The sequence below is a fragment of the Galeopterus variegatus genome, unplaced genomic scaffold (assembly GCF_000696425.1).
Source record: "Galeopterus variegatus unplaced genomic scaffold, G_variegatus-3.0.2 Scaffold88, whole genome shotgun sequence".
In the NCBI taxonomy this organism is placed as follows: Eukaryota; Metazoa; Chordata; class Mammalia; order Dermoptera; family Cynocephalidae; genus Galeopterus; species Galeopterus variegatus.
Genome location: NW_007726199.1, coordinates 815,052 through 837,820, shown reverse-complemented (window position 1 = coordinate 837,820; position 22,769 = coordinate 815,052). Strand labels below are relative to the sequence as shown.

Genomic DNA, 22,769 nt, shown 5'->3' with positions numbered 1-22,769 from the left:
ATATAAATCTAACAAAATATGTACAAGATCTATATGTGGAAAACTATAAAACTCTGATGAAAGAAATCAAAGAAGAAGTAAATAAATGGAGAGAAGATTCCATGTTTATGAAAGACTCAATATTGTCAGATGTCAGTTCTTCCTAATCTGATAGATAGCTTCAATGCAACCCCAATCAAAATCTTATTAAGTTGTTTTGTGGATATCAAAAGAACTGATTTAAAGTTTGCATGGGCAGGCAAAAGACCCAGAATAGCTAAGTAAATATTGAGGGAGAAGAGCAGAGCAGAGAACTGACATTACCCAACTTCAAGACTTACTATAAAGCTATAATTTTCAAAACAGTGTGGTGCTGACGAAAACTAGAAAAACAGATCAGTGGAATAGAATAGAGAGCCCAGAAATAGACCTTCATAAATGTAGTCAACTGATCTTTGACAAAGGAGTAAAGGCAATACAATGGAGAAAAGATAGTTTTTTCAACAGATTGTGCTGGAACAAATGGATATCCACATGGCAAAAAAATTAAGGTAGACACAGACCTTTTGCACTTCAGCAAAATTGACTCAAAATGAATTACAGACCTGAATGTAAAACACAAAACTATAAAACTCCTAGAAGGTAACATAGTAGAAAATCTAGGTGATCTTGGTATGGCAATGACTTTTTAGAGACAACACAAAAGGCAAACTCCAAACTTCTGCTCTGTGGAATACACTTTCAAGAAACTGAAAGGCAAACCGCAGAGTGGGAGAAAAATACCTGCAAAAAACATATGTGATAAAGACTTTTATCAAAAATATATGAAGAACACATAAAATTCACCATTCAGAAAACAAACAATTCGATTTAAAAATGGGCAAAACACTGGAATGGACATCTCACAAAGTAAGATACACAAATAAGCATATAAAAAGATGCTAAACATATGTCATTAGGGAATTGCAAATTAAAACAACAACAAGAGACAAATCCATACCTACTAGAATAGTCAAAATCCAAAACACTGACACCAAATCCTGATGAGAATGTGAAGTAACAGGAACTCCCATTTACTGCTGATGGGAATGTGAAATGGTATAGCTCCTTTGGAAGATAGTTTGGCAGTTTTTTACAAAAATAAGCATACTCTTATTATACAATCCAGTAACTGCACTTCTTGATACCCAAATGAGCTGAAAATTTATGACCACACAAAAATGTGCACACAAATTTTTTTAACAGCCTTATTCATAATTACCAAAACTTAGCAGGAATCAAAATGTTCTTCATTAGATGAATGGATAAATAAACTGTGGTACATCCGAATAGTGAAATATTATTCAGTGCTAAAAAGAAATAAGCTATCAAGCCATGAAACAACATAGAGGAAACTTAAATGCATATTACTAAGTGAAAGAAGCTGATCTGAAAAGGTTATATTCTGTGTGATTCCAACTAAATGACATTCTGGAAAGGGCTAAACTATGGACACAGTAAACAGATCAGTGGCTGTCAGGGGTTGTGGGGAGGGAGGAATGAATAGGCAGATCACAGAGGAGTTTTAGGGCAGTGAAACTATTCTATGTGATTCTATCATGGTGGATAATGTCATTATGTATTTGTTGAAGGCCATGGAATGTACGAAAGCAAGAGCAAACCCTAATGTAAACTATGGACTTTGGATGATTATGTTGTATTAACGTAAGTTAATTAATTTTAACAGCAAATTTACCGCTCTGGTGCAGGAAACTGATAGTAGTGGAAGTGTGCATGTATGGGATCAGAGATATATGGGATCTCACTGTTTCTGCTCAATTTTGTTGTGAACCTATAACTCTAAAAAATAAAGTCTATTAAAAAAAATCTCCATTCATTTTGGATTATGGTCAGTAGAAAACAGACACTAGGAGCCAAAAGGTGATGTTCATAGTTTCATTCGTGGAGGCCCAGTACTTCTCCCTAAGTAAAGCCCTCCTTAGCAAACTGGAGTAAAGACAGGGAGGGGTTCTTCATAGACCATGTCCCTTTCCTATTCGGAAAGTTGGCTCTTCGGGGAAGACTTTGAGTACCCAGTTAAGTATAAGGAAGGACTTGCCTCACAAAAAATCATTAGCAGACTGGAGTTCACCAGAGAGCGGAGGAGAGAAATGGATTGCCTGCTCTTGACTTTTAGAGGAATTTTTACCCACATGTGTTTGCCACTAGGAATAAGAAAAAGAGAAGAGTTTACTGGTCCACGTAATGTAAAATGAAGAAAAGAATGGATTTCTCCCTTTTGAGGCAGATGAATCCTACCTACTGGCTCATGGTATATGGCTCAATTGCTTTGAGGTTCTCACCAATCAGGTTAGCTATCAACTGTTCCAATCTTGGCAAAGAGCAAGTAGGTTATGGAAAGAGAGTTTAGAAATTTTGCCTCTGGGCTGGCTGGCCGTTTAGTTCAGTTTGCTGAAAAATGGTACTGATAACACCAGTGTCCAGAATTTGATCCCTATACTGGCCAGACACCAAAAAGAAGGAAAGACATTTTGCCTCTAACACTGGGGAGGCAACATTTCATATTATAATGCTTTTTTTTTCCTTAGGAAATGCATTCAATTAAGTGTGTTTGCTCAGCAGTTTTACCCTGTCACAAGTAAGAACTATGTAATTGCTCTTAATAATGTCTTTCAGGATATCATTTTTAAAAAGCTTTTGAGGGCTGGCTGGTTAGCTCAGCTGGTTAGAGCATGGTGTTATAACACCAAGGTCAAAGGTTCAGATCCTTGTACTGGCCTGCCACCAAAACAAATAAAAATATAGTTTAAAAGCTTTTGAGAATGAGTATAATAGTGTGCTTAAAACTGAGAAACTAGAAAGCTAATCATATCAATTACTAAAGAAAAAGTAAAAGTTTTAGAGCATTTGTTTTAGAAAAATTTGTAGTATTGTCCTAAACATAAAAATATGTTTTTAAAAATTTGTAACTTCAAAAAAAATCTATCTGTCCCATATATATTGCCTAGCCATATTATGTACTCAGCTGGGGCTCTGAGAAGGGCACATTGGAAAGAATTAGGGACAAGAAATCTTTCTGATTGTTAGAAACACATCATATTAGTGTTCTAGAAGTTCATAATTGAATTGATCTCCAAAAAGCTCTGAACATTGGTATTTAGGTGCTCTCCTATAGTAACATTAAATTTGGATATTTCAAAATTCAATTTATTCAGCAACCATTTGATGAATACTTATGGTCCTAGTTGCTGGGAAGCCAAAACAAAATATCTGCCCTCAACTGCAAGCATTATAGTACATTTTTTAACCAGAGTCCTCTTTGTAATTCTCTTGTTAAGATACCTTAGACTCAAATTAGTCAAAAGTATATTCATCTTCTCACCAGAAAACTTTGCTCCTCTTATTTTTCTTTTCCTTTTTAAAAAAAAGTTATATTGTCTCAGTTATACTACAGATATCTCATAATCATCTTCAACTTGGTCTTTATCCTCCTGCTGCCACTCAGTTTGTTTACAGGCCCTATCAATTCTACTTTTATAATATTTCCTTTATTTATTTTACTCCTAAATTTTAGCACAGCATTCAAGGCACTTATGTTTCAGTTCCTAATTTTCTTTCCACTCTCATCTCCCAAAAGATCTTACTCTATCCAGACAAATTTACTTACCTCTCAATGCGTTCTTGACTTCACATTGCTATGTCTGTGTTCATCCTGTCCCTCAATTTAGCATGCCCTTATTCTTCGCCTATTAAAATCTCATCTTTCAAGGAACCATGAATTTGCAGATTCTACAGTTTTACCTTAGCACTCATGACATTTCAGTTTGTACTTATTTCTGTTTTTTGATTAAGTTAATTGTAAGTTCCTTCAAAGCAGTATTCAACTTTTTATGTCTGCCTAGGACTTAGCTCAAAGCCTCGCACATAAATAGTCATTCAAAAACAATGTATTAAATTGTCTGAAGCAATATAAGTCAGAGCTTCAAATGAGATGGTGCGAAAAATTTTGGTGACTGTTAGGAAGTGATAATATCTCTGAATTTCAGAAGATGCTTCATATTTTTATTTTAAAGTAAAAGTCCAAAGTAGATCAATATTAAGTACATTCAAGGTACAGAATATTATGTAGGCTAATAAATATCATTCTTTATGTCTGGAATATGAAAAGGATCATAACTGCTGAGTTTGCTGTTTTTACCTAAGTATATTAACCAAATCCAGTGGACATTTCTGTCTGCATCCTATTCAAGATCTTTGCACTTTTGACACCAATGACCACTCCTTCCTTATTAAAACACTCTCCTTTTTTGATTTCTGAGGCACCACTTACTCCTGGTTTTCTTCTTCCCTCACTGCTTCTTCCTCCCTTGTCTCCTTTATTCCATTCCTCTCTTTCTAAGTTCTAAATATGGCTCAGGACTCAGTCCTGGACCCTTCTCTTTTTTCCTTTTACACACCTTCTATGTGATCTCATCAATGTCCAAACTATCCACGGCCAATGTTCATAATATTATATTTATGTCCATGACCTCCTAATTTAAATATATCCAAAATAGATCTCTAAATTATTCCCCCTCCAACTTAGTCTTTGATGCCCCTCTGCAGCAAACTATGCTCAATCTTCCTTATCTGAGTAAATGGCAACTGTATCCACCCACTAATTCAAGCCAGAAATCTAAGATGTATCCTTCATTTCTTTTTCCCCTCTTCCCATGTCCAATCCATCAGTAAGTCATGTTTATTTTATCTCCAAAATATATCTCATATCTGTCATCTTCCCTCTGTCTCCATTGCTTAGTATAGGCAACCATCCCATCTTATCTGGATTAGTAAAACAGCTTTTTAACATGTCTGCTGTTTCTACTCTTGCCAACCTTCAAGAAGTCTATATACAACAGAAAAAGTTATCTTTCATAATACATAAATCGTGTGTGTCATTTCCTTCCTTAAAATCTTTTGGAGGCTTCCTACATCATTTGGAGTAAAATCTAAATTCCTAAATATAGCTATACAATTGTTCTCTGTCTAGCTAACCTCAATCTTTTGCACCTCGCCCTGACTTCTATCATACTTCAGCCACACTGTTCTGCCTTAAGCTCCTTGAACGTACCAAACTCTCTCTTGCTCTTTGTTCATATTTGCTCTCTTCTTGCCCCCAAACTACTACCTTTCACATGCTTATGCCCTTCTCACCTTTTGAAGTTTGAGTGAAACGTCATCTTCTTCCTTAATCGTCCTGCCAAAGAATGAGCACAGCTTTGTTGTGTTTTAGACTTTGAAACTGTCGGACGCACTTTGATTTTTTTAACTTGATATTTTTCAATCTTCTACAGAAGAGATATATGTTCATTCTTCGTTATGTCAAAAACTTAAAACTATTCTGAACCTTTATAGTTTTGAGAAGGAGGTGTAAAAAATAAACATGGAGTTCAGTTGTGGCTAAAATGATTAATAGTAAGAACAATTTGTGAACCATATCCTACCTAGCAATGTTTTATGACTTTCCTCCAGATCTAAAACATATTTTATAATAATTTATAAATATAAAGAATTATATTTTAAGTAAGTAATAAAACAATTTGACAAGAGTTCTTATTTCTTTATATTGAATTGTTAAACAATAGCAAAAACAGAGGAAATCTGTGGTTTTATGATTAGATAACAGCGCATACTTAAGTTTAATCTTATTTAAAACTTTATCTCAATATAGTAAGTTAGCAAAGAGGGTCTTTACTTAGCTTCTTGGAACATACTATATATATTTTGAATCATCTGGCTTCTTCTATTAGTTAACAGAAAGGATTCAGAACAAAGTGCCCTAAAGGATTTTCTTAGAGCAACCACACAGTTCTGATTTCATATATTTTCTTTCTCATAAAAGGGCTTATGCTAATCAGTTTCCACAATCCTATCTTAAATTAGTCCTGCCCACTTTACTCTCTGTCTCTTGTTCCTTCATAGCTTTTAATGCATTTTATAGATACTAAGTGTTCTTATAAAATTTTAGTCTGTCCTCCCTAGAATTTAAACTTTATAAGGGCAAACCCATTTTATTTTGTTTATTCTATTTATGTTTGGCACAGACTAGATGGTTAATATTTATTAAATGGATGAATGAATAAACAAGCATTCTGGTAAAAATATACAATACCACCTGTTTTGTAAAGTTCTATTGTGCTACAATGGCAGAGTTAACTAGTTGTAACAGAGACCATGTGGCTCACAATGCCAAAAAATATTTATTATCTTGCTCTTTACTAAAAAAATTTGCTGGCATCTCTTCTAGAAACATTCCTGTTCCATGACCCCTCTTTATTTCTTCTCTCAGGAGTTGAGCATCAATTTCATAATAACCTTAGGGCCCAGATTTTTCTGTCACCCCAAATATAACCTGGAGGACATCAGATCAGAGAATCTTTGGATCTTAAATTAACCATCTTAAATCAACTGAACTCCATGTTATTCCACTTCCTCCACCAAGAACAGAGTAACTAAACTTGCTCCATATGCTCCCATTTTTTCAGTAATAAATACTGCTTTATTATAGAACATTTCCAAGCATTTTCTCTCTATGATTAAAAGAACAATATTCCATATTTTCAAATATAATAAATTATTTCTGTTTTCCTTGATGAAATGAAGTTTTTGCTGGATCCACTGAAAAGCAATACTACTCTGAAAGTAAATAAATCTTTAACAGAATAGAAAATGAAGGAGCAAACTATCTCAGTGAAATTCTTGCTTCACACAGCAGCTGTTAACATGTTATAAACTCTCTCTTTTTTTTTTTTTAAAGATGACCGGTAAGGGGATCTTAACCCTTGACTTGGTGTTGTCAGCACCACGCTCACCCAGTGAGCGAACCGGCCATCCCTATGGGGGATCCGAACCCTTGGCCTTGGTGTTATCAGCACCACACTCTCCCGAGTGAGCCACAGGGCCGGCCCATAAACTCTCATTTTTAATGAAATATTTTAAGTAAAAAATATAGAGAGAATAATATAATGAAAAGTTGTACAACCATCCAGCCTTTACCAAATTTCTACATTTTACCGTGTTTGCTTTAGACCTGTCTTTTGTTTTTTATGAAGACATAATCATTGTAGATATAGTTGAAGCCTCCTATATACTCTTTCCCAATCCCATTCCCCTCCTTTCCCTGAAGGTAACCACTATGAAGACAAAAGCAGAAATCAATGAAAGTCTTAACATACATAGGTATCAGCAGCAGTGTGCAGGTCATGTGTCTATACCCCCATTATAAGGGAAGCTGGAAAACTAACTTCCTGGCTTCTACCTTGGGAAATGAAATTAATAATGTTAGAAATTCTTCAAACATGGGATGGTTATTTAAAAGGTGCTTGGGCAAACTACCAAACCTGATAAATGTCTACTTCTATTCCTGGAATACCCAGCTGGGTCATGAAATATTCTTTTTGAATACACTACTAGATTTGCTTTATCATTATTTTATTTAAAATTTTTGTATCTAAGCTCAGTCTGACTTCCAACTTTCTTGGGTTATAATGGCCTTAAGTTTTTATATCGCTGTTATGCTAGCCTCATAAATGAATTGAAGGGGTTCTCCCTTTTTTCATTCTCTGGAAAATAGTTCGTATATGATAGGCTTATTTATATGTTATTTGAATGTTGGGTAGAATTTCCGTATTAAACTGTCCTAAATTTGTGGGGTTTTTTTATATGAGAAGATATTTAACTACTGATTGAATTTTTTAAATAGATACAATAGGAGTATTCAGGGGTCTTATTTCTTCTTAAGTGTTTGTAAGTTATATTAGTTGAGGAAGTTATCTGTTTTGTTTATGTTTTTAGACTATTGGCATAAAGTCACTTACAGTATTTGCTTTATGATTTTTTTCACTCCTATATGTGACATTCTATCTTACTTGTTAGTCCTAATATTGCTTATTTGTGCCTTCTCTTTTTTATTAATTAGTGTTACCAGAAGCATGTCTATTTTATTATACTTCTCATGAAGTCAGCATTTGTTTTTGCAAATCTAGCCTATTGTTTCTTTGTGTTATATTTTATTAATGTCTATTTCAACTTTTAGCCTCATTTCCTTGCACCTATTTTATTTAGGATTACCCTTTTGTTCTCTTTCTAAACTTCTTAAGGTGAACACTTACCTAATTAATTTTTAGTCTTTCTGATTTTCCAATATAAACATGTAAAACTATAAATCTCCCTTTTAGTATTGGGTCAGCTCTATCCCACAAGTTTTGTTATGTACTATTTTTATTTCCAAATATTTTCTGATTTTTGTTTTGATTTCTTCTTTGACCCAAAAATTATTTAAAAGTATGCTTTTAGTTTCAAAATGAATTGCATTTATTTTTTCCTTATTGATTTCTAACTTACTTGCATTTTGATTACAGATTATAAAGTATATATTATAATTTTTATATCCTGAGATTTGATTTATAAACTAGTATGTGTTTTTCTAAGTTTTTCTTAGTTTTTCTAAGTTTCATGTACAGGCTTCAAAATATATATATATATATATTCTCTAATTTGAGGGTTCAGAAGTCTACATATGTTCTTTAAATCAAGCTTTTGTTAACAGAGTTATTCAAATCTTATACCAGCCTTAATAAATTTTGGTTATTTATAATTGACTCAGAGGTTTATTTTAGTATTTATTCATCATTTACTTAAGAAGTTTGTTTACTTTGGCAACTTTTCTATGTAATTCAGTCAATTTGTGCTTTATATATTTCAAGGTTGAATTATCAGGCAAATACATATCTTTATGTAATAACCTTCTTTATCCCTCAGAATGTTTTTTGTTTTAAACTCTTTATTTCTGAGACCAAAATAGCTCTATCAGCCATATTTTGGTTAATATTTGTCTTATCATTTATCATTCTCATACCTTCAGATTTTTGTGCATTCATGTTTTCAGCTATTACAGAGTACACTTGGATTTTATTTATATTCAATTTGCATTTGTTAAGATGATCATATGGTCTTGTCCTTTATTTTATTAAAATATTACATTGTTTGATTGTTGGATTTTAAATCAACCTTGAGTTCCTAGGATAAACCTCACTTGATTATGGCTTACAATCCTTTCTATATGTTGCTGAATTTGATTTGCTAACATTTGATTAAGAATTTTTGTGTCGCGATCCCATTGCCGGTCCCGGTCCAGTACGGGCGCGACACTGAGGGTTGCGATCCGTTGCCGGACACGAAAAAAGACAAAAAGGAAAAAAAAAAAAGAAAAGAATTTTTGTGTCTAGGTTCACAAGGGATATTGGTATGTAGTTTTATTTTCTTGTAGTGTCTGTCTGGCTTTGATATTAGATACTGACATCAAATGAAATAAAATGAGTTGAGAAATTTCCCTCTTTCTCTATTTGGTGGAAAAGCTTATATAACATTGTTATTATTTCCCGCTTAATAGTTTGATAGGGGGCCGGCCTGGTGGCGCACTGCTACAGTGCGCCACTTGGGAGCATGGCGGCGCTCCCGCCGAGGGTTCGGATCCCACATACAGACTGGTTCCCGCTCACTGGCTGAGCGAGGTGCAGGCGCGACACCGAGGGTTGCGATCCCGTTGCTGATCCAGTCCGGTACGGGCGCGACACTGAGGGTTGCGATCCGTTGCCGGACACGAAAAAAGACAAAAAGGAAAAAAAAAATAGCTTGATAGAATTCACCAGTGACATAGTTTTTGCTCTATGGGAAAATTTTTAATTACTGATGCAATTTTTTAAGCTTAATATTTAGTCTATTTGGATTTTTCTCTTTCTTTTTGAGTCAATTTTGGTAATTTGTGTCTTCTTTCTTTCTCGGTCAGTCTAGCTAAAGATTCATCCATTTGCTGACCTTCTCACATAGCAATTTTTGGTTTCATTAATTTTCCCTTTTGTTGTATTGTTTTCCACTCTAATCATTTTTATTTCACACATCCTACTTACTTTTGGTTTGGTTTACTCATCTTTTTCTAGCTTTTTAAGGTGGAAGTTTTGATTGTCAAATTAAGATTATTCTTTCTAATATGTTTTTAAAGCTCTGTATTTCCCTCTACACCCTACTTTAATTGCATCTTATTAATAATGGTTGGTTGTGTTTTCATTTTTATTCACTTTAAGATATGTTACAATTGCTGCTGTGTTTTCTTCTTTAACCATGATTACCCCTTGCATATTATATCTTTATCATTCTTTTCCATTCATCCTATCTGTTCATTGTATCTAAAGTGTGTTTCTTGCAGACAAAATATAGTTGGATCTTGCTTTTTTTTAATTCAGTATGACAGTCTTTGCTTTTCGCTTTTAGTCTGTTCACATTTAACATAATTATTGATGCAGTTGGACTTAAATGTACTATTTTCTTATTTTCTTTCTATATGTGTCATATCTTTTGTTTTTCTGTTTTTACATTACTGTTCCTTTTGTGTTAACCAAATATTTTCAGTGCACTATTTAAATTTCCCTGTTTATTTTTTATCTATATTTTTGAGATTTTTGTTTTAGTTGTTTATCTGGGATTATAATAATCATCTTCAACTTTTCACAAACTACTTCAGTTTAATGCTAACTCAATGCCAGTATTATAAAAGCAACTTTAAGCCAATGTGCCATTTTATGCTGTAAACTCAACAGTATTATGTTACAGTTATTGCCCTTAATAACTTTATGCAGTTTTATATGTGAGGTGTTTTGTTGTTATTGTTGTTGTTTCTTTTTTGGCATGGAAATAAATTGCTAACCTCTTTATGTCACCATTATTGTAAGTCCTCTCCCTATCTTATTTTTTATATCCCCTGGTTAGCAATTTTCACTAATAATATGTTATACAATCAACACTTGTTTAGACCAACCCACGTGTTTACAAATTTCTTTGACCATTATTTCTTCCTTTTTGGTTCTATGTCATTTCTGAAGCATATCTTTAAGCGTTTTTTTTTTTTTTTTTTTCCTAGTAAAAATGGCATATGTATTTAATTATTTATTTGGTGTCTTTTTTTTTTTTTTTTTACCAGATGACCGGTAAGGGGATCTTAACTCTTGACTTGGTGTTGTCAGCACCACGCTCTCCCAAGTGAACTAACCAGCCATCCCTATATGGGATCCGAACCCGGGGCCTTTGTGTTATCAGCACCACACTCTCCCGAGTGAACCACGGGCCAGTCCCTATTTATTTGGTATCTGGCTGGTATGGGAGATCCTAACCTTTGACCTTGGTGTTATCAGCACCAGTTGAGCTAACCAGTCAGCCCATTTTTAGATGTATTTGTTTAACAAATATATTCAAATGAATGACAGTTCTGGCAGCAGAATTCAACATTGGATATTTATTTTATCTGTACTTTTAAGACTTTACTTCATTATCTTTCAGCTTTTATTGTCATTGTTGAGAACTGAAAATCTGCTCTGATATTTATTTCTTTAGAGATAATCTATCTTTCTCTCAGGATTAAGATCTTATTTTTGTCTTTGATAGTCTGTAGATTCTCAACATTGTGTCTAAGTATCTATTTTTATTTAATCCTGATGAGGAGTAATTTTGCCTCCTCTGTCCAAATTAATACAGAATTGATTATGGTTTCAATCAATATTGTACATTTTGAAGCCTATTATCTTCTTAAATATTGTCTCTTCTTTACTCTTTCAATTCTGTTTCTGGAATCACTATTAGATGTATTTTAGACCTTTTCCATAATCTAAATTTCTCATTTTACATCTCTTCATTATGCTACACTCTAGGTAATTTTCTTATATCTACCACTTTGCTGTGTTTCCCTCTTGAGCTGTGTCTATCCTGCTATTTAAGGTATTTAATACATTTTTAATTTCAGTAATATTTAATGTTTTTTTCTATATGTTCTTTTGGATTCTTTTACAATACTGTCAAGTAATTTTTTCTCATGTCTCCAATTTTTCAAACTTACCTTTAGTCTCTTTGAAAATGCGTATCTTATAGTGTCTACCTAGAGGTTTTATTGGCTGAGGTTTTGGGGTATTTAATCCCATTTTTTATTGTGTCTACTACCTTTTGCTCCTGGGGGATTACTTATTATTTTATTTTAAGTTCAAAATCAGTGGGGCTTCACCTTTGAGATTTTATGTAGTCCAGAATTAGGAGCATCTCTTACAGATGTTTTGAATTAGCATCTACTAAGTGCCCTAGGTATAGCTCCATTGGGGTGACACTTTTTAAACTAGGTTTAGGACTTTGGGGGTTCTAACCCAATAATGTAAATTTGAGTCCTAAATATAAGATAGATGAGGCCTATTTTGTATATAAATTCTCAAACAAGCTTCTGTCACCCAGAGACCAGCTAAGACAAACTGCTTGTCTTCTCAATTTATCAGTAGAATGATATTTTCTGGTCCATTCTTTTAATAAGATTTCAGCTCTGCATGTGTTCCAGTTTTCAGAGTGGCAGTAATCAGGGGGAGGGGACAAGAACTTTAGTTCTAATTTCCTGCCTTGAGTGAGTCAAAATCTACCTCTTTTACCTGGCATATCTATATAGCCAAAAAGGGGTAATAGCTTAAAATTACACTTCAGCTGTTTTAAGAATCTGAAAAGCATTAGAAATTATGATGCATAGCAAATGACATTAGCCATTTAATTGGCAGATGGAAATTTATGGCGTAACTATCTCTCCTTTACAGAAACCTATGGCTTCTCCTGTGGGTAGGGCCTTTCTCTTAGAATCTAGTTGCCAGAAACAAGATGTCTACTACCTTATCTTTAACGACCCTGTTTACCTCTGCTTCCCACACATCATCTATGAAACTTTATACTTAATCCCACAATAACCAGGTTGATTTTTTTCCAGCCTTTACCCTGTCTAATACATTTATACCAAATATTAACTGAATTACCCTTTCAATACAAGGATTTAGTCTGCTACTATTAAAAAATTTGGCACCCTGCCACTGTGATTTTCAGTAAAGTTGAGATTTCTTATCACAGACAATTATCCTCTTAACTTGATGGAAAATTTATTTCTAAATATAAAATGAAGTAAATTTCATCATATTGTTATGACATTTTTAAAATGTCTGATATTGTAAGAAATGTTTAGCACTTTAAAGAATTTGCATATAGTTTTTAAATATTTTTAAATAAAAATACTTTGTTTAAATCTTGTCCCATAAATTGACAGGGTCATTGGAATATGTGTTAAGCAGATACCTCTTCAACCACACTTGTAAGCAATGTTAGTCTACACTATGTATTATTATATAGGACTGGCTATTAATATAGTTAATAAAATAGAATTTTTAATACATTCTAAATTTAACAAAATTTTATTTTTTATAAAATAGATAACAAAATTTATCTTTTGTTTGTATACATCTATGTTTATGTATGCTTCTTTTATATTTTAGGAGTTGCACTCTTTATGGTATGGTGTGTAATCTGGTCATTCACAGGCCCTGAAGCTCTCCCTGGTGGAAATTTTTTTGGACTGTTAATTATTTTTTATAGTGCCATTATTGGGGGGAATCTTTTACAACTCATTAGAATTCCTTCGGTACCTCCACTTCCACCTCTTCTTGGTGAGTACATAATTAACTTTCTTTTCTTTGTTATTGACTATATGTAAATTTTGAACATTTTCTGGTTGACTAAATATAATTCAGAAGTATTTCAATGAAATATGATCTATATAGTTTCTTTATATGTGTATTTACTGTATATATGATTATATTTATAGTTCCTTTGTAAATGTACTAGTATTTATTCTCTTTACACACACACATATTTTTTCCCAACTCTATTTTTTAAATAATTTTAATTTCTTCAATATATAATTCTTGTTGCTTTCTCATTTAATAAGATTTTTTTACTTAATTTTAAATTTTATTATAGAAAAAGACAAATTTAGAAAAGACTGAATTTTTCTTTAGATAATCTGACTTGAATATAATTACAAGATTTAAATATGGGGAACCAGAAGGTCCTGTGGTTTTTGAGTAAGCTGTTTGGGCATCTCCACTATGTATATTCACGGATGACTCATCTGCCTCATCAGTATTGTACCCTATTTCTTCATCAACATTGTTTTATAACGCTTCAGCTACACAGAGGAAAATTAGTGGGGGAACCTCTGTCAAAGGTGTCTTATCTCTTCTAAATATTCAGTACTTCTAAATATTAAGTACATTGTCACAGAGATAATATCTAACACCCTTTCTCTAACACTTTTTCTATGTCCATGATAGCCTTGGAGCACCTTCCAACTGTTCCTTAAAGCTTTTCCCTCTTCTCCAAAACTTCCACTTTTACTGGAGCTTAGGCTATTTGTTTCCAACTTTTGCATGGACTATGGCAGAGCCTTCTAACTGGTCTCTGTCTCCACTTTTATCCCTATCTAATTCACCAAGACCATCACATGGAAAGTACAAGATTCATTTTCTCACTTCCTGCCCCAAACCTTCCCATAGTGACTTACTTACCCAAAGGGGAGGGGGAGTTTCTGTGATCTGGCCCCTCCAGCTCATTCTTCCCACTCCCATCTTTGCCTTTTATGTTCCAGAAACACTGAATTACTTGTTGCACTCATTTTAGAGATATAGTTTCTTATCTCCATTCCTTTATTTATGCTGCCTCCTCTACTTTCACCAAAGTACTGAGAGACATAGTGTGTTTGAAGAGGGGAAATTATACATTTCTGTTTTCTCTCTTGGAAGAATGAAGTGAATCAGATATTCTTTTTTTTTTTTTTTCTTTTTTTCTATTAAGGGATGTTACTGGCTGGTTTTATCATCAGAAATATTCCATTCATCAGTAAGCATGTCCAAGTTCATAACATGTGGTCTTCAGTTTTAAGAAGCATTGCCCTTACCATTATCCTAATACGAGCTGGGCTTGGACTTGATCCAAAGGTAGATTTTCAATTATTACTTAAGTAAAGTTATTTCAAATATTAGAGGCTGTTGGAAAAGAAAAAGAGGCAGAATTTTTGTTATAGCTGTTCCAGATGGAGTCTGTAAGCAATACTAATATAAAGAACAAAGACTTTGCCAGAATTTTGGCACCTTAAATTCTATTTCTAGCCATTCTTAATAATAATATTAAGAGAAATTCCTGTGATGTAAAGTATCTTAATTATTTGCGTAAAGATAAATGTGCCTTATGCAGCACCTGCATTATTTGGGAGGCTCTTTGAGGGACAACTATTTACTTTTCAGTTAACAGAGGATGAGGTCACTCTAAAAAAGTCTTTTCTATTTCTTTTTGTTTTGTTGTTGTTGTTGTTGTTGTTTGTTTGTTTTAGGGAGATCAAGAATTTCAATAATATTTTGTTTCATGACTTTTTCTCCACAGAAGTATGTTCCTGATTATCTTTGCATTACTGTAAAAGCTATTCTTTATAAATATTTCTTAAAATATTACAGTATATGAATTATAAATCTGTTTTGGGTTTTTTTTTTTTTTTGTCTTTTTGTCTATTTCCGTGTCCGGCAATGGATCGCAACCCTCAGTGTTGCCCCCGTACCGGACCGGGGACCGGCAATGGGATTGCAACCCTCGGTGTTGCTCCCGCGCCTCGCTCAGCCAGTGAGTGGGAACCAGTCTGTATGTGGGATCCGAACCCTCAGGCGGGAGTGCCGCCGCGCTTCCCAAGCGGCGCACTATCCAGTGCGCCACCGGGCTGGCCCCCTGTTTCAGTTTTAAGAGTATGACTGTTCATGAACATAACAGCTAATCAAATCAGTGTGGCAAATGTAGGGGTTTAATGGAAATATCTCAAAAACATAATTATAGCCAGTGATAACTTATTATATTCTCCAGTAGAAAATTTGAACCAATGAGAAAATTCAAATTTCTTCCTTTTTAAATTAATTGTACGATTTTCAAATGATTTTATTTTTTGGCATGTTGGTGTTTTTAATTTATCATTATTAAGTTAATCAAACAGTTCATCATTATACTATTTATTAGGAAAAGTAAGGAAGGTACAGTTATTAAATCTCAGAGAAATTGATCTTTTTAATAATTAAAATAGAACAATATTTCATAAAATGTGAATTGTTTGTATTCCAACCTATGAAGACATATAAAATAAGCTGTATTAAAGTTTCAAGCGCAGTGAGACAATATGGCCAAATGAGATTTAGTTTAGTGAAAGCTTATCACTCAAAAAAGAATATTTACTTCAATATTTGCTTAAATTATTTTTTGTTGGCCATTGTAAGTGGATCTAAATGTGACTATTTTTATATTTCAGGCTTTGAAGCGTTTAAAAATAGTTTGTATAAGATTGGCTATGATTCCATGCATCATGGAGGCATGTTCAGCTGCTGTATTTTCCCACTTCCTTTTGAAATTTCCCTGGCAATGGGGATTTCTATTAGGGTAATTTTTCTCATTTTTCCCTTTAAAAATATTCAGTTAAGGATGCTTTATTTAAAATTACTAAAATATTTAGAATATTATATAGACAACCTCCTCATTAAAATTCTTTTCACAGTGGTGGGAAACCTTGGAAATCAGGTGGTCGTAAGCAGAGCCATGTCCCAAATTTACCCTATCCCTAGCAAACATTCATATTTCCTAAATGTATAGAACCAAACTAATTCACTTCATCAATTTATTCTTTCTCTTCTGTATAATTATGTATCTGTATGTTTTCACCTATCTAATGGTGTCTTCCTCATATACTACATGTGTGTATACAAGGGATGTTCAAAAGTTCATGGAAATATTTGTATTATCTTTTAATTCTATTTTTCCATGAATTTTTTGAAGTGTCCTTGTATATGTATATATATGAGAGAGATTTCATATAGATACAGATACAGCGATATAGAAACTCCTGTTTTTAAAAACAAGCAAACAAAAACTCTTCCTTAGATCCAGAGTGCCACACTTATCTTTGTTCATCACCCATTTCCCATATGTACAAATTCCTCAAAATAAGCCTGTAATCACTGTCTCTACATTCTTTTTCTTTTTTCAATTTATTAACTTTTGCCTTCACTTATCCATTTCAATGGAATTTGTAGCAATGTTCACCCATTACACACTTACTGCCAACTCCAATGGATTTTTAAAATTAATTTTACTATAAAATACTCAAATTAATTTTCCTTTTGAAAAATTAGAATTTTACAGATGAGAAGTAAGTTGCCCTTTTACCATGCCTTTAAGTCTTAGTGCCCAAACCCCTACCCAAAATGACAACTCTTATGAGTTTTGTGTTATCATAACTAGACCTTTAAAAAAGAGTATTATTTTGTACATTTTTATACATGTCATATCAAAGAATGTTTCACATTATAATTTTCTCTTTTCACTCGACAATATTTTTGATATTTATCCACATTGAAGCATGAATTCTGTTCCTTTAATTGCATAGTATTATATTGTATGGCAAGACCAGATTTTATTAACAGTGGTACAAAAAATAGCATTATATTTGTCTCATTTTGCACAAGTGTGATTTTATCTAGAATAGTTACCTGGTCTACATGCATATTTAGTTTTGATGGGTACTGCCAAAATGCTTTTAACATGGCCACATTAATTTGCCCTATTGCCAACAGGGTATGAGAGTAGCTATTGTTCTTTCAAATACTTGCAAATCCTTGATATTATAAAACTATCTTTTATATATGTGTTGTCCTTTTAGTTTTATTTATCTGTGGCTAGCCTGTTCATGTCCTTCTTTTATTTTTCCACTGAGTTATTCTTCTCTTCCTTAATGATTGTATACATTATATGTATTTATATGTTATATGTATTGCAAATATCTTGTTCCAGCACATCACTTGATATTTAACTTTGTTTGTGGTGTTTTTTAAATCTAAAAAGGGTATTTTATTATTTCTAACAGATGGAAGGGCCATTATGTAAAACCATTAACTTGACCTTGAAAATTAAAAAAGAAAAAAAAGGAGGCAGAATATAGCTGCTTTTGATGTACTAAAGTTTTTTTAAATTGCGATATAATTGAATTTATAAAAAAATTTCTTTACATGTAATGCCTTTCCATGTGTCATTGAAAAGGTCCTTTGTACTCCATGTTCACAAATATATTCTTCTATATTTTATTCTTATTACTTTTAAGTTCAGTTTCTAAAATTTAGGTCTTATAAAGACAGCTAGAATTTATTATGTATGCAGATTTATCTATATTCTTTTGCACATGGATAGGTAGTTGTCTCAGCACCATTTATGGAAGATTTCTGCCTTTCCTCCATTGATTGAAATGCTAATTTTATCATGGAACAAATCATATAGATTTTTTTTCTACACTTTGTATTCTGTTTTCTTCCAACCTATTTTGTCTATTTCTGTCACTATTACACATTTTAAACTATTTTACCTTTATAAAACTAGTGTCTTATTTTTTTAAGTTGACTTTGTCTTTCATTCTAAGCTCTTGGCCTAGCAAATGAATTTTAGAATCAGCTAGTCAAGTTCTATGAAAAATCCTAAGATTTTATTTGGTATAACACTAACTTATAATTTAATTTGGGGAAGAGATGACATTTTTATAATATTGAGGTTTTAAATCCATGAATGTGAAATGTCTATAATTATACAGGTGCTATCTTAGGGATGACAACATAATTTTCATAGAGGAGTAGTATATCTTCATAGTTTTGTTCTCAGGTATTTTGTGTTTTTTTATAGATGTTGTGGATGGAAGTTTTTCATAACATTTTCTTTTTTTTTGACCGGTAAGGGGATCGCAACCCCTGGCTTGGTGCGTCTGCGCCATGCTCAGCCAGCGAGCACACCGGCCATCCCTATATAGGATCCAAACCCACAGCCTCAGTGCTACCAGTGCTGCACTCTCCTGAGTAAGCCACTGGGCTGGCCCTTTTCATAACATTTTCTAATTGGTTGCAGATGTATAAGAAAGCTGTTGATTTTTTTAAATCACCTTTATTGAGGTATAGTTTATATACAATAAAATAAGCACCCATTCATAGTGAACATTTCAGTGAGTTTTGACAGACTTGTATACCCATGTAACTATCAGCACAATTGAGATACAGAATATTTTTATTACCCCCTAAAATTCTCTTGTGTCCCATCCCACTTAATTCCATGCTGGCACCAGGCAACCCATGATATTTTCTGTTAAAAAAAATTAAAATTTTCTACAGTTTTAAGTAAATGTAACAATATGTCATCCAGTCTTTTGTTTCTGGATTCTTTTTGTTAGCAGATGCTTTTGAGATACATCCATATCATGACTAATAGTTTATTCCATTTTATTGCTGAGTAGTATTTTGTTGTATGGATAACCTATTCATTCACCTATTGATGAACTCTTGAGTTGTTTCTGGTTTGGAGCTATTATAAATAAAACTGCAATGAACATTTACATTCAAGTCACTGTGTGAAAATCAGGTAATTTAAGTCCTTCAAATTTGTTCTTTTTCAAGATTGTTTTTTTCTAATTCCTTGGCATTTCTAAATACATTTTAGATAAACTTTTTTTAGATAAATTTTTACCAAAAAAAAAATGCTTTTTAGATTTTGATTGTTACTGGGTCATATCTATAGATCAATTTGGAAATAATTGACTTTCAGAATATTGAGTTTTACAGTCCATGACTATGGATCTGTCCATCTACTTGATGTTTCTCTCATTGATTGATTATTTCCCTCATCAATGCTTTGTAGTTTTCAGATTTCATTGTACAAGTCTTACACATATTTTGTTAAATTTTACTAAATATTTTATGTCTTTAGGAAATTTTGTAAATTGTATTGTTTTTTATTTCAACTTTCCACTATTTACAGCTATTACATAGAAAAGTTATTTTTATTTGTGTATTTAAAGTGGCATTCTTAGAGGTAGTATACAATTGGGTTTTCTTATTAAGTCTGACAAGCTCTGTCTTTTAATTGGAGTATTTAGAACATTTATATTTAATGTAATGTTCAATATAGTTGGGTTAAATCTACCATTTTATTATTTGTTTTCTATTTGCCTCGTCTTTTTGTTCCTTTATTCCCCCACAGACTTTTCAATAAACTGATTGTTTTTCATGATTCATTACCTGTGCCTTTAGGGTTTGGTTTTTGGTTTTTTTTGTGGTTTGGGGTTTTTTTTAGTTTTTTGGTTTTTGTTTTGGTTCATTGGGTTTTTTGATTTTAGCTTTTTATGAGTTTTTATGAGACATGAATGCTGCTTTGTTTTAGAAAATCAAGATATCTCACATGCTAACTTATGGGGAAAGGGCATTTTATAGAAAAATTTTAAAACATAAAATGCAAAGGGAGAGAACTGCTTTGAAAAGACAAACAGTACAGAAGCTAAATAGGCAAATTATACAGGATATTAGAAGTTGGTAAGTGCTATAGAGAGGGATAGTAAAAGAAGGGGAAGAAACTAATACAGGTAGTATTTAAATATGCTTCTTTTTTTAATTTTTAACAGTTGTCTTATGGTTTATAAAATGCATCTTTAACCTATTCTGGCCTACCTTCAATAATGTTTTACCACTTCATATAGAATGTTACAAAGTATGCTTCTGTTTTCCTCTCCCATCTTTTGTGTTCTTGTTATACATTTTACTTCTACATGTATGGTGATTGCTGTAATACATTATTATTTATATTATTATTATTACTTTAACAATTATCTTTTAAATGCATTTAAAAATGAGAAAAATGTTTATGTATTTACCAATGTTATACTGTTTGTGGAACTTTTTATTCATTCATGCAGGTCCAAATTTTTGTCTAGTATTATTTTCCTCATCCCTGTAGGACTTCCTTTAACTTTTCTTATAATGCAGGTTTGTTAGCAATGAATTTTCTTAACTTCTGTTTATCTGAAAAAGTTTTTATTTTCCTTTTTAAAAAAGGATATTTCTGTTGGATGTAGAATTCTAAGTTGATGGGAATTTTTTAATTTTATTATTTTAAGATGTTTTCCATTGTCTTTTGGTTTGCATAGTTTCTGTCATAACTATGTAATAACCAGAGAAGGCTATAGTTATTATCTTTGTTTCTCCCTGTGAAATGTGTTTTTCATCTCTGGCACCTCTTAAGATTATCTCTTTAGCAGTGCTTCTCAATAATCTGATAATGATAACCACAATATGGCACAACATTGTGTTTGTCCTGCTTGAGTTTTATTGAGCTTCTTACATCTGTGGTTTTATAGTTTTTAAGCAAATTTGGAAATTTTCAGCCATCATTTCTTAAATATATTGCTGCCTTTCTTTTTCTTCTTCTTCTGGAACTACAACATGTTAGACTGCTTGATATTATTTCATAGGTTTCTAACACTGTTAATTTTTTTCAGTCATATTGTTCTCTGTACTTTATTTTGGATATATTCTAATGCTATGTCTTCAAGTTCGTTTATCTTTTATTCTGCAGAGTTTAATCTTCAATTAATACTATCCAGCGAAATTTTCAATTTAGATATTTCATTTTCTATCTCCAAAAGTTCCATTTGTTTTTTTATTATTTCTTCCATTTTTTTCCTTGTTACGTTCATATTTTCTTTTAAATCCTTAAGCATATGGAGCATATTTATAACAACTTTTAACTAACATTTATCTGCCATTTTCATCATTGCTGTTGTTTCTGGGTCTGTTTATATTGGCTAATTTTCCCCTCTGGTTATGGTTACATTATTCTGCCACTTTATTTGGCCAGTGATTAGTGATTAGATGCTGGACTTCATGGGTTTTACATTGTCAAATTCTGGATTTTATTGTTTTCCTTTGTTGGACTTTATTGTGGAAGGCAGTTTTAAACTATTTGTGAATTAATTGATCCTTTCAAGGTTTGTTTTTAAGATCCTTTAGGGATTATCTACAGTAGCGTTACTATAGGGCTAATTTAGCCCCCTTCTCAGATGTGACCCTTCTGAGTCTCTACTGAGAGCTCCATGCATTTGATGAGGTTTCTGAACTCCAGCTGTTGGGCACTCAAAGGTTTCCCAGCCTTCTGTGAGCTCTGAAAATTATTTATCTTACTGCTCCTCAGTAATCTCTCCTCAGGAGATGTTCTTGTCCAGCCTTGTGGGGTTTTCTTCTATGCTTGCAATCATTTGTATTCAGCCAAAGATGTATGGGGCTCCAGATACATATTTCTGGAACACTATTCTTTTTGTAATTCCCTCTCTCAGGTACTCTACCCTGAAAAGTCTAGCTGCCTTGGCTTCCCTAAACTCTGTTCTCTGTCTTCTCAACTCAGCAAGATGACTAGGCTCTGGTTTCCTCCCACCACAGCCTTAAAATTACTCCCATCCTCCACCACAGCCTTAAAATTGCTCCCAAGAAGGAAGTCTGAACAATGGTGAGGTTTACTTCATTTGTTTCCTTGTTCTCATTTGTAACAGTTCTGTGCTGTCTGTTGCCCAGTGTCTGAAAATAATTTTTTCTTGGATTTTGTCTGTTTTTTTCTAGGTGCTTTCAGCATGAGGGTGGTTCCAAAACTATATTCCCTCATGGCAGTAAGCAAATGTCCAATCTCTGATTTTTAAAAGTTGATCTTGTATATGACTACCTTGCTGAATATTCATATTAGTGCTCATATTAGTTGTTAAATGAATATCCTTTCTGCAAATAATTAAACTTCTTTCTCTTCCTTTATCAGTATTTGTACTGCTTACCTCTATCTTGTGCTGGCTAGAACTCACAGGTCGATGTTGAAAATTAGTGGTAGAAAGAAAAGATATTTCTATCTTTTTTACTAGTTTTAATGAGAATGCTTCTAATAATCTATCATTGATATGATGTTTACTGTAAGATGGTGGTAGATGCCTTTTATTAGGTTTAGAAAAGTTTTCTGTATTTCTTGTTTGCCAAGAGTTT

General features: G+C 32.8%; 1 protein-coding gene across 1 annotated transcript in view; it reads left to right on the top strand.

Annotated features, from left to right (window-relative positions):
* The window catches only part of SLC9B1 (solute carrier family 9, subfamily B (NHA1, cation proton antiporter 1), member 1), a 96,433-nt gene that overhangs the window by 35,241 nt on the left and 38,423 nt on the right, over window positions 1-22,769 (top strand). Inside the window, exons 4-6 of the mRNA XM_008580883.1 lie at window positions 13,356-13,526; window positions 14,713-14,855; window positions 16,202-16,329. Of these exons, the coding sequence (XP_008579105.1) occupies window positions 13,356-13,526; window positions 14,713-14,855; window positions 16,202-16,329 (442 nt within the window). The remainder of the gene's footprint in view (window positions 1-13,355; window positions 13,527-14,712; window positions 14,856-16,201; window positions 16,330-22,769) is intronic.